Below are 12889 nucleotides of genomic sequence, written 5' to 3' on the forward strand. Positions count from 1 at the left end.
GATCTCCTTTAGAATGGACTGGTTGGATCTCCTTGCAGTCCAAGGGACTCTCAAGAGTCTTCTCCAACACCACAGTTCAAAAGCATCAATTCTTCGGGGCTCAGCTTTCTTTATAGTCCAACTCTCACATCCATACATGACTACTGGAAAAAGTACCTTGGACTGCAAGGAGATCCAACCAGTCCATCCTAAAGTAGATCAGTCTTAGGTATTCATTGGAAGGACTGATGTTGAAGCTGAAATTCCAATACTTTGGCCACCTGATGCAAAGAGCTGACTCGTTGGAAAAGACCCTGATTCTGGGAAAGATTGAGGGCAGGAGGAGAAAGGGACGACAGAGGATGAGATGATTGGATGGCATCACCAACTCAATGGACATGGGTTTGGGTGGATTCCGGGAGTTGGTGATGGACGGTGAGGCCTGGCGTGCTGCAGTTCATGGGGTTGCAAAGAGTCTGACACGACTGAGCAACTGAACTGACTAGACAGACCTTTGTTGGCAAAGTAATATCTCTGCTTTTTAATATGCTGTCTAGGTTGGTCATAGCTTTTCTTCCAGGGAGCAAGCATGTTTTCATTTCATGGCAGCAGTCACCATCTGCAGTGATTTTGGAGCCCCCCAAAATAAAGTCTGCCACTGTTTCCACTCTTTCCATCTATTTGCCATGAAGTGATGGGGCCGGATGCTGTGATCTTAGTTTTCTGAATGTTGAGCTTTAAGCCAACTTTTTCACTCTCCTCTTTCACTTTTATCAAGAGGCTTTTGAGTTCCTCTTCACTTTCTGCCATAAGGGTGGTGTCATCTGCATATCTGAGGTTATTAATATCTCTCCCTGCAATCTTGATTCCAGCTTGTGCTTCATCCAGCCCAGCGTTTTTATGGTGTACTCTGCATATAAGTTAAATTAGTAGGGTGACAATATACAGGCTTGATGTACTCCTTTTCCTATTTGGAGCCAGTCTGTTGGTTAGCTGAGAGTTAGTTCTGACCTGTATCAGTGGACCTTTTGGATATTAAAGTCTGTTGATTTGGTCTGTTCTAGACCTATTTATTCTGGTCTATTCTGCTCCTAGATCTTTTGCCTGTGCATGGTTTTTGTAACATCTTGCCTTTGTGACATCATGAGTTTCTCAGCTATGCTGAATTATGCTGATCTTTTAAATGTTGATTTTTCCATTAGACAGTATTGTAACAGTCACATTTGTTAATATCACCACTGATTTCATCAATGGAGCCTTTATGTGTCAGGAAGCCAGCAAGTTCACAGTGAAGGATACCACTTTTCTACCATTCTCATTTTCCCTTGACAGGTGGAATTTTATCATAGACAACAAATACTGTCATTGTTTTCCTTTAGGTGACAAGATTGCTTTGTTCAGTTTTGAGAAAATGTTTGCCAAAAATGCAAGTCTGAATAATCAACCAGTTGCACAAGTGTTTTTCTTTGAGAGGGCTCTCCTACTTCATTATGTAGTAGAAGTGCTTCATATGTTTCATTTCCTTTCATTTCATCATACCAAATATTAAAGGGGCATGTAGTTAAGGGTTAAGATTTAGTAAAATTGTTCTTTATCAAAACATTCAGAGAAACTGGCCTTTTTATTTTCTGGCAAGAGCATGGTGGTGAGTACAAGTGACTACTATACATCAACAGTGTTTATGCCAAGGTTCTAGTAGTTTTCTTCACCATTGCTTCTGTACCATCAGTGCAGATCTGAGCATAATGAAAAGCGCAGTGGGGTGGCACACATAATGTCTTAGTATTGGGTTGGCCAAAAAAATTTGTTCAGTTAGTGAATATGTTTTCTAATAAAGTTCTTGGTGAAAATGAAAAGTGTCTTTTATTTTTATGTAAAATTGGATGAACTTTCATAACACTGTCCTACTTCATTAGCAGTAACCATAATAATACCTCAATAATACCTCCACACAGGTATTTAGCGCCTCATAGTTCCACAGCTCACTCAGGCAGTGATCATCAGTGATGCTGTACTCTGACCAGGAAGCTTAATGGTGAACAATGGAAAGATCAGGTTCCCACACCTGAACGCACTGCTCAAGCCTGGCCCCAGTAAAGCATCAAGGAAGTACACAGCAAACCACTGTATTATGTGTTAAAATTCAGCTCAGTGCTATGAAAATGAATTTGACCTGTGCAGTCTCTGGAAGGGTCTTAGGGACCCCCAGAAGTCTACATTTTGGGAATGGATGTTTTAGGTTGAAGGTTTTGGTAGGTATGTTCACTGGAATTGAGACATGGTAGTAAAAGATTCCATAGTTAAAGGTTGGACCATGGTCCGTGGCCTGGGGAGTCCTGTTACTTTCTTCGTACATACCAGCTCTTTCTGAGAGGCCACCAGTCCATGTTGTCAATTCATTTATTTCAAATATGACCAGTATGTTCTACTATACATAGTCAAAAGGAACAGTTTGCGATGCTGAAATGCATTTTGGGCGTGAGAAACTGTAACATGGAATACTGGATCAGCACAAAGGATTTAAGGACCAGAGGTCTTAGTCCTGTCTCTGTTATTCATGAGGCTTATTGAGTTCTGGGAATGTCACCTGACCTTTCTAATTCTCAGGTTTCACACCTCTCCAGTGGGATTAATTTTATTTGCATCCACCTTTTCCAGAGTAGTTTAGATGTTCAGATGATGCCATCAGTTTCTTACACTGGGTAACGTCTTCCTCTTTCTATCTATAAAGTTGTGCTTGGGGTGCATGAGATAAGTCAGTAAATATTTATTGAGTTAATGAATGAACTTTGAAAAACCTGTTAATTTTACCTGTTTTTAATATATACACAAATAGTTCATTGTATAATGAACTATCTACCTTCCCCCTAACACATGTAACTCTAGAAAATAAAAATATATCTTTATAGAACTAAGATCACACTCAACAAAATTAAAATTGGGTCCTTAATACCATGAAATACTCTTCTCACATTCAAATATCCCCAGTTGAATTAAAATACAAACATACATATGTTTTTACAGTTGGTTTGTTCAAATCAAGTCCACACAAAAATCCACTCATTGCATTTATTATGACTCTTGGTTTCTTTTAGTGAAAATATTTCCTTTTCCCTCAGGTCCCCCACTTTTTAAATTCGTCAACTTGTTGGAGAAACTGGGGCTAGTTTTATGAAATGTGTTAGTGTTTGATTGCTTTCCTGTGGTGTTTGAACTTTTTCCTGTCTTCTTTATGTTTCTGGGAAGTTGTATGATAAGAGACTGATTTAGATTTTTGGGGAGGACATACTTAAGTGGTTTGCTGTGTACTTCCTAGATGTTGTCCTGGTGCCAGGCTTGAGCAGTGGGTTCAAGTGTGGCAACGTGATCTTTCCATTGTTCACCATCAAACTTCCTTGTCAGGGTATAGTATTATTGATGATCACTGCTTGAGTGAGCTTTGGAACTATGAGGGGCTAAATATATGTGTGGAGGTATTATTGAGGTATTGTTATGGTATCTTTATTTGAATTAAATCATCAGTGAAATAGTATCTAAGAGGCAGAACTGCAGATAATAACAAGCCTGCAAATGAGGAACTGTATTTTTTACATTATAACTGACATAAAATATGGCTTTCAGGTGTTCAACATAGTGATTTGATAGTTTTATACATTATGAAATGATCCAAGGGACTGCATTTTTAACAGGATAATTTTATGTATAGCATGGAAAGAGCTAACCTTTTTTCTCCTGCCACAGTAGGTTGAGTTTGTCTCTTAACATCATGTCATATTAAAACCAAATACCTTTGAACCATCTTTTTACTAGAGAAGCTCTCCAAAACCATCCTATGTCCACATTATTTTTAAAAATTGGTTAATACAAATACAGTTAACTGATCATTATAATAAGATTCCAGATGACAAAAAAGAATGTGGACACATCCTTGGAGGTCTGTTGATGAGATTTAAAATGTCAGCTGAAGCTACCATAATTTTTGTTTGATTGGGCCTGTTAGGAGAAAAGAATTAAAGGATCACATTTTTATGTGGTTCACAATTAATCCATTTGTAGAAATTGAACTAAAACACCAGGAAATTAAATCAAAACAATATTAACATTTGGTAAATGGGGTTGGTTCCTTCTCTGTGCTGTTAGATGATGTCTGTTAAAATGATGCTGCAAGAGAAATGTCTTCATGTTTAGACCAGGGTGGACAGGTAGTGTGTTCAGGAAATCACTATAATCTCTGTGGGACCTAAAAAACTTTATAGTTCTTGAAAAACTTTCAAGGTTGTTGATCAAGAGACATGAAATTTGAACTTCTTTCTTCAGTAGGAAGAAACTTACTTGTATCTTCAATAGGAAAGTTAAAACTTCTGTTATTATTAACTTACTTCTTTCTTCAATAGGAAAATAAAAAATATTTCAAGCGTAGTGAACTTGCAAAAAAAGAAGAGGAAGCGTATTTTGAAAGATGTGGCTACAAGGTATGAATGCCTGCTTTTATGTTAAATTATATATTTCTGAGTTTAAATTTATATAGCCATTGTTAAAGTAACAAAACAATTGATCTTTGTTCAATTTATCAATGTTATACATTAGCCTATAAATGAGAAGCCATCTGGAGAGGTATGATTTTGTTTTTCTTTTTTTTTCTTTTATCTTGAATTCAGGAAAATACATGCATGACCTTTGGCTTGGAATGGTTTGGCTTTTTGTGGACAGCATGAAGTGGCTTGAGATCAAAGCTTGAATTTTTTTCCTTTTAATTAAGTCCTGGATCTGATACTACCTCATTTTCATCACTACCACCACTCCTTTCCCCACCTCTCCCAATAAAAGTCCATTTGTAAAGGGTTGAAAACATTTTATTCATTCAGCAGCAGTGGTATCAGCAGTGGTATTTCCCCTGCTTTCTCCTGAATCTTTTAAGCCATTGTTTTATGTTTGCAATGTGAATAATCCCTTTTGGCCCTCAGTACCTCTGCCTGAGATATAGCCATTTTATATGATAAGGTATCACATTTCAAACACTGCTCACCCTACTGGATAGAAAATGTGATCTTGAAATATTAGAAATAAATGAGTTTTCTAGAAAACTTTGAATACTTTAGAAACATGACTAAAATTATCTTTGAGATTACCTAGTTAATAATGTATTGGGGTTTTTATTGGGAGGGGTTAAAGGTTACGAGGTGAAGTTGTGTTTATTTTAAAAGATGACTGTATCTAGTCTAATTTTTTAAACAAAGTTCAGAGGTTCTATTGAAATACTTTTGAGAAATCATAAATTTGAAATCGACTCTTTGCTTGTGAAACATTGATTATACAGTAATACTCTTGTGCATGTAATGGGGAAAGTTCTGGAAATTAATTTTATCTGGCATAGCATTTCTAGAAGAAAGCATGAAGAATGCAAATGGTATGTATATGGATTTGCTTTCATTTTGTACTTTTGGGAGAGGGTAGATGTTAAAACTGTAGTTGTATTTCTGATAGGTTTCTAAAATATGAAAGTTTACATTGGTATTTTGATACTTAAGTATGTCGATTTCATTTGCTTCTAGTGTAGGGAATTAAAATATGTTTTAAAACCATCTAAATGTTGAACAGATAGTCAGAAAGATTTCCCATTATTTGCTTGCCTAGAGTTGTCTAACTCACACTTAAAGTAAAATAAGAATCACTTACCTTTGGTTTAGTCCACTGACTCGGCTGCTTTCCCATATCCTTAGATTCGAACCTTTTTAACTTTTTGATAAGGTAGGAAAATAAACAGTGACAGTTTTCCTTAGTTTAGATTGCTCTTGCTAAAACAGCAGTTCTTTCTTGCCAGTATAGAGGAGAGCACTGAAGCAAAGTCATTGCTGTAAAGATACTGCTTGTAACGTTGAGTCCAGCTGACAGAATGTCTTAGGTCTTTTCCTTAAGGCTACTCACTGCCATTTTATAATTGAAAATGCTTTCCATCCTGAGATTTTGGGAGACATACCTGTTTTTATGCTTAAAAAGAAAGCACAGGGTTTTCTTTCTGAAGCATATTTAATGGTTCCTTGTTGGTAGTAGTGAAAATATAGCATGTTGCTTTTATTCTCTTATAAAACTAGTTACTGTTTATTGAGACTTGATGCTGATTTGGTTTGTGAAAATGGCGAAAGTTTGGTTTTTTACTTACATTTTCTGTTATCACTGTTAACACTGATTAATATAACCTTTAACCTAAAGTGTGGAATCATCAAGTATAAAATTGTAACCATACAGCCTTTCTTAACTGAATGGTTCCTCTTAATGTTGATCTTCTTTGATTTTTTTTGGATCTTCTTTTGACATATTAGATTTGTCTTAGGGTCAACTGGAAAACCACATTTCAGTATCTTTTTACAGACCAAGCAGTGGGACTTATAAACTGCTGAACTCAGTTTTCTTAAACTGTGACTTGGGAAGCTGACTCAAGAAAATGTTAGATTTTTTTCCCTGCAGGTTCATATGAACAACAGTATTCAGTCTCATCTCTGTGTGCTATGAGTAGAGAGTGGCTGGTTTTCATTATTTTCCTTCGTGGCTCAGTTCACGGGCAAGTTCGGTGGAGCATTGGGAAATTTTTTTACACATCCAGCGATGATTCCTGTGTGCTTGGAATATACCTTTCAAAAATCAGGATAGGAAAGAGCTGACACTTGAGGCTTCACAGGTTTTTGTTATCAAGCAGTTCTTTTTTCTTTGGTCTTCATTTTAAATCTAGAGCAAGGATCAAATAACCCTGTAAGATGATTTTCTCAAAGAGGAGAAGCAAGCTGATTGTTTCCAAGAAGAAAGTAAAAATCTTGGAGTCTAGGGAGAAAATGAGTCTAGGTTTCAACCTCCAAGTTTTTGATTGTGGAAACCATTTTATTAATAACTTCTGTCGCGCTTCTGTAGCAAGAATGCTTCCAGGGTGCATGCTGTCTCCTCGGGTGTCCCTGTGCTCCCGCAAGCGTGTACATCAGTTATGAGCTGTTTGCTCAGAGGAACACTTAGAAAACCTTCAATATGTAAAACATGTTTCGTTTTGATAGATACCTAATGTATAGAATGGTACATGTTAAAATAAACCATATTGTATTTTAAAAGGAGAATTTCATTTCTTTTGGCTATTGATGTAGATACAGCCAAAAGATGAGGACCAGAAACCATTAACTTCATCAAATCCAGTATTAGAACTTGAACTGGCAGAGGAAAAATTACCCATGACTCTTTCTAGGCAAGAGGTAAGTTTATATATGAGTGCTTTGTTTAAAAAAAAAAAAAAGAATCTCCACAGGATTGCATTTATCTCTAGTTCTAGTAACTTTTATGTCATCATTTCCCATATAAAATGACTTACCTGACCAGCACAGTATTTTAGTTTAGTTTTCTTTATGAGGTTCTAAATTTCTGCTTTTCTTGATACTGTTGTCTTAAATAGTTTAAAGGATATCTCATGTCTTAAATTTTTTAAAGAATATATCCTTCTAAACTTTAAAAACTAAACACATTCTAAATAAGTATAATTAAATGCATGTATTTGAAATAATTATATTTAGATAATTTGTCAAAGTTATTTAAAATAATATCATTTATGTATTAAGAGAAAGTAAGTTACAAAACAGTAACTTTTTTTGTTGTTGTTCAGTTACTAAGTCTGTGCCCAACTCTTTGCAACCCCATGGTCTGTATCCCGCCAGGCTTCTCTGTCCTCCACTGTCTCCCAAGTTTGCTCAAATTCATATCTTTTGAGTCAGTGATGCTATCAAACCATCTCATCCTCTGCTGCCCTCTTCTTTTGTCTTCAGTCTTTCCCAGCATCAGCATCTTTTCCAGTGAGTTGGCTCTTCACATCAGGTGGCCAAAGTATTGGAGCTTCAGCTTCAGCATCAGTCCTTCCAATGAATATTCAGGGTTGATTTCCTTTTACTTTCTCTTAATACATCTTTCTAAGTCAAAATATAGAGGTCTATATAATTTTTTTATGACTTCATAATTTCCCACAATATTTTAGAACTACTACTTTATTATTTTTAAAACCAATTCTTTGTTAATGGTCATTTAAATTGCCTCAGTATTTCCATTTTATAGGTTATACTGAGATGAACATCCTTATACAGATGTCATTGCGTGTGTAATACTATATGATTAGTTTCCTTTGGAAAATTTTCTAGAAACATGATTTCTGGAGTCTACTAAAGCCTATATATTAATACATGTCTAACACTTTGGATATAAATTACCAGAGAGCTCTGTAAACACGTTCCACCAGTTCATACTCTAGCCTATAGGCTTTGTCCATACCCTGGTCAATATCAACTGTTATTTTCCTTCAACAACAGCAAAATTTTAAAATATTCATGTGAAAAAAGAGTTATGATTATATACACAAAGTACATAACGAAATGAACTTTGAGCAAAACGAAACATTCAGAGGAAAGGAGGGCTGACTCCAGAAGCTGTCATGTGAAAACTAGATGAAGGACTTTTGAATACTTGGCCTGAAGAGAAGAATATTAAAGATTTTTGAAAACAGATCCATTGACCACAGCTCTAATTTTGAAAAAGCATTGAGTGTTCTGTCTTTTCATAAAGCTGAGATAATTGAAAGAGGTGGGTTTTGTCTATTTTGAGAAGCATAGTAAAACTGTCCAAAGATGAGATGGGCTGCTCCATGAAGAGGTGTGATTCCTGTCATTCGTCAGACAGTGGCCCGAAGAAGGTGTTTTTGAGGTCATTTCTGCATTGATTGGAGATAGCACTGCTGCTGCTAAGTCACTTCAGTTGTGTCTGACTCTGTGTGACCCCATAGACGGCAGCCCACCAGCCTCCCCTGTCCCTGGGATTCTCCAGGCAAGAACACTGGAGTGGGTTGCCATTTCCTTCTCCAATGCATGAAAGTGAAAAGTGAAAGTGAAGTTGTTCAGTTGTGTCCGACTCTTCGTGACCCCCATGGACTGCAGCCTACCAGGCTCCTCCGTCCATGGGACTTTCCAGGCAAGAGTACTGGAGTGGGGTGCCATCGCCTTTTCCGGGAGATAGCACTAGATGAGGTCTAAGTTTTAGTTTCAGTTAATCCAGTGGAAGCCTTGCCAGTGGTTTCTAAATGTGATACTATTTCAGTTCCCAGACTAAATTCTTGGTAATTTTTTTCTAATTACAGCTTATTTTCTTAATTATAATTTTTATTAGTCCTTTTTATGAAATACATAGCATGTATACAGAGTGTGTGTAAAATGTGCAATATAGTGGATAATTGCAAAACAAAACAGACACTCATACAACCACCACCAAAGTCAAGGAGGAATATTACCTTCAGAAGCCCTGCATGTGCCCCCTCCACCCATTTGTAACTCACTTTCTTGTCTAAGGGACTAGTTTTGGGTTTTAATTTAGTATTACAGTGATGACCCTTGCCTGTCTGTGGTCATTGGCTGATCAGCTGACTCCAGACTTTTTTTTCCTCTGTATGAATGTTATCACTCCTTCCCATCTTAATGGTTTTCTTATGTTGCCTACTACACAGATTGGTCCTTTCTGTAACACTCACCAAATGACCTAAACCATTTGGGTTATTTAAGGTGTGACAGTAATTCAGTATATCTGTTCGTGGAAAACTAAAGAAAAAACAAATATAACTTACTTTCGCATCTAATTTTCAAAATAAGTGTTTAGTCTTCTAAAATAGAAATTACTATTGTTTCTTTCTTTCTTTTTTTTAAAATAGGTTATCAGAAGATTGAGAGAAAGAGGAGAACCAATCAGACTATTTGGAGAAACAGATTATGATGCTTTTCAACGTTTAAGAAAAATAGAGATCCTCACACCAGAAGTTAACAAGGTAAGAAGAACAAAGCTAGAATATCATTGTACCACATCGCTGAGAATACTACAGACTTTGACAGACTTCAAATAATTGCCTTATTATAAGGAAAAAAGGAAAAATGAAGTTGCCAGATTATTGCTGCTGAATGTAAATTTTCTTTTAAAAGGCACACATCTTGAGCATGCGGTTCAGTGCATTTTGAAAATGCTTGCAAGTGTGTGGCCAGTACCCTTATGAAGATATAGAGTATTTTCATCACACACACATGAAAACTCCCCAGCACCCCTTCTTGGCCAGTCCCTGGATTCTTCCTCCTCCATTCCTGGGCAACCACCATTTTAAATTCTGTTACCATCGATGAACTCTACTTGTGTTAGTGTTTCACTTGGGTGGAGTCACACAGGATATGTCTGGCTTCTTTTGCTCAGTGTAAGATTTTGAGGATTCATCCATGTTATTGTGGATGTTGATAACTTGTTCCTTTTTATTGCTGATGATATTCAGTAATATGAATATATCACAATATGTTTCTAGCCTTGGGCTGTTATGAATAAAACTGCTGTGAACATTCTTACACAAATATTTTTTGGTTCTATGTTATTTCTCCTAGGTTAAATACATTTTTATCTCTCTGGAAGTGGAATTGCTGAATAGTAACAGTATATGTATGCTCAACTTTTTAAGAAATGCTGGGTATTGCCAGTGTTGTCTCATTAGTGTTTGTTATTGTTAGTCTTTTAAATTGTAACCATTCTCTTGTTTGTGTGGTACTACCTCATGTGGTTCTAGTCACAATTCCCTGACAACTAAAGATTATGAGCATCTTTTTATAGACTTACTAGCCACATCTTTCTCTATGCAGTGTTCATGTTTTAGTTGGGTTGTCTTTTTATTTTTGAATTATAGGAGTTCTTTATGTGTAACCTGGATTCTTCATTAGATATACAAATTCATGTTTTGTATCTATTTTTTCCTAAGCTTTACCTGTTTTCTTAACAGTGTCTTTTCATGGGCAGGACTTTTGAATTTTGACAAAGTTCACTTTATAATTACTGCTTGTGGTGTTTTGCTTAAGAAAATGTTTGCCTACCCTAAGATCTTAAAAAGATGGTATTTTCTTCTAAAACTTTAATAGTTTCAGCATTACTTTTAGAACTCTGATCTTGTTTTATGGCTCAGCTTATAATCCATCTTGGTGAATATTCCATGGGCTCTTGAAAAGAGTATGCTTTATGCTTTTGAAATGTCAATTACAGTGGTGTTTAGATCTTTTGTGGTCTTATTTACTTATTTACTTGCTCTTTCAGTTACTGAGAGAGACAGACGTGGTTATATGTAGTTGTATAACAAACCACCCCAAAACTTACATCGTAAAACAATTCATTATCATAAAATCTTTCTCAGTCATTTGTGATGGTAACAAACCACCCTGAAACCTTGTATACTAAGATAGTTTATCATTCTTCATCACATTCTGTGGTTCGATTGGGTTAAGCTGGGTAGTGTTTTGGTTGAGGTCTCACCTGTGATACAGTCACATGAGGGTTGCGGCTGAGGTCACCTGAAGGCTCCCTAGTCTGGCCTTCTTACTAGCTAGGCATGCTGGCTTAAAGGTGCAGCTTTGTTGTAGCAGAGGTCAGCATTTCCTGCCCTTTTAAAGCTAGTATCCCATTGTATGTATGGACGCCATTTTGTTAATCCATGCATCCTTGTTGGACAGGGAGGTTGCTTCTACCTTTTGGTCTATTGTGAATAATGCTGCTATGGACACAGGTATAAAAATATCTGTTCAAGTTCCTTGCTTTCTCTTCTTTTACATATATTCCTAGAAGTGGAATTGCTGAATTGTATGGTGATTCTATGTTTAACTTCTTTTTAAAAACATAAATGAATTTAAAACGTTTTCTTCATTTATATTATTAATGTCCACAGTAATTTGTTTTTATTTTCAGTCCTATCTAAAGTTTCCTTACCTAAATCCTTGGAAAGAGCTAAGTGGTTTTGTAATGCCTCATTTCACCAGTGTTTGTTCTCTTCTATATCCCAAGTCACTTTCCTTATCAAAAGAGTCTAAAATGCTAATGTGCACTATTTAGTTTTTGGTACCTGATTTAATTTTTCTGCTACTCATGTCTCATTACTTGAGAAATTTTCTAGCTTTTAATATTAACTTAGTACAACCTGCTGTATTCTGATCTTATTCAATATTAGAATTTATTTGTACTTTTAAAAGTTGAGTTATAATTAACATATAACATATTTCAGGTGTACAGCATAATGACTTGATATTTGTATATATTGCAAAATGATCACCACAGTAAATCTAATATTCATCACTGTATGTAGTTACAAAAATTTTTTTCTTGTGATGAAGACTTTTTTAAAGATCTACTCTCTGAGTAACTTTGAAATGTGCAGTGCAGTATTTTCAGTCACCATGCTGTACATTATTCCATGTGACTTATTTATTTTGTAACCGGAACTAAAAGTTAATAACTTAAGTTTGAACACATTCTGAAGCTCAACACTTTTCCTCCTCTCCCTCCACATTTTTTTCTGATAACACATTTTGCATCATTTTGTATTGTGTAGCCCTTAACTAATTACTGCACTTACAGTTATTTTTACTACTTTTGTCTTTTAATCTTCATACTAGCTTTATAAGTGATTAATTTACCACCTGTACCATACATTTACTTTTATCACTGGGATTTATGCTTTCATATGTTTTCTTGCCAGCTGAAAGAAATCCCTTTAACATTTCTTAACAAGGATAGTTTAGTGGTTAGGAACTCTCTTAGCTTTTGCTTGTCTGGAAACTCTATTGCTCCTTCAATTCTGAATGATAACTTTGCTGGGTAGCATGTTCTTGGAAGTTTTTTCTTTTAGCACTTCAAATATATTGTGCCACTCCCTCCTGGCCTGCAAAGTTTCTCCTAAAAATATCCTGATAGTCTTATTGGGAGGTGGTTCCTTATACAAAGCAAATTGTTTTTCTCCTGCTGCTTTTAAGATTCTTTCCTTTCTGTAACTTAAAAAAAAAAAAAAGTGGAGTATGATTGATTTACAATATTGTGTTAACTTCAGGTAGAGAGC

General features: G+C 35.8%; 1 protein-coding gene across 6 annotated transcripts in view; it reads left to right on the forward strand.

Moving 5' to 3' along the window:
- The window catches only part of PRPF18 (pre-mRNA processing factor 18), a 66328-nt gene that overhangs the window by 12317 nt on the left and 41122 nt on the right, over positions 1–12889 (forward strand). For 4 of the 6 annotated variants that reach the window (XR_827060.1, XR_827061.1, XM_010859946.1 and 1 more), the window contains exons 2-5: positions 4374–4451; positions 4567–4593; positions 7107–7211; positions 9695–9808. Coding sequence is in view for 3 of the 6 variants with exons in the window: in XM_010859946.1 (XP_010858248.1) it covers positions 4374–4451; positions 4567–4593; positions 7107–7211; positions 9695–9808 (324 nt within the window). In the remaining 3 variants the exon portion in view is untranslated. The remainder of the gene's footprint in view (positions 1–4373; positions 4452–4566; positions 4594–7106; positions 7212–9694; positions 9809–12889) is intronic. The other 2 variants (XR_827062.1, XM_010859947.1) reach the window with 1 other exon arrangement.

Source organism: Bison bison, unplaced genomic scaffold, assembly GCF_000754665.1.
Source record: "Bison bison bison isolate TAMUID 2011002044 unplaced genomic scaffold, Bison_UMD1.0 scf7180017864461, whole genome shotgun sequence".
Classification (NCBI taxonomy): Eukaryota; Metazoa; Chordata; class Mammalia; order Artiodactyla; family Bovidae; genus Bison; species Bison bison.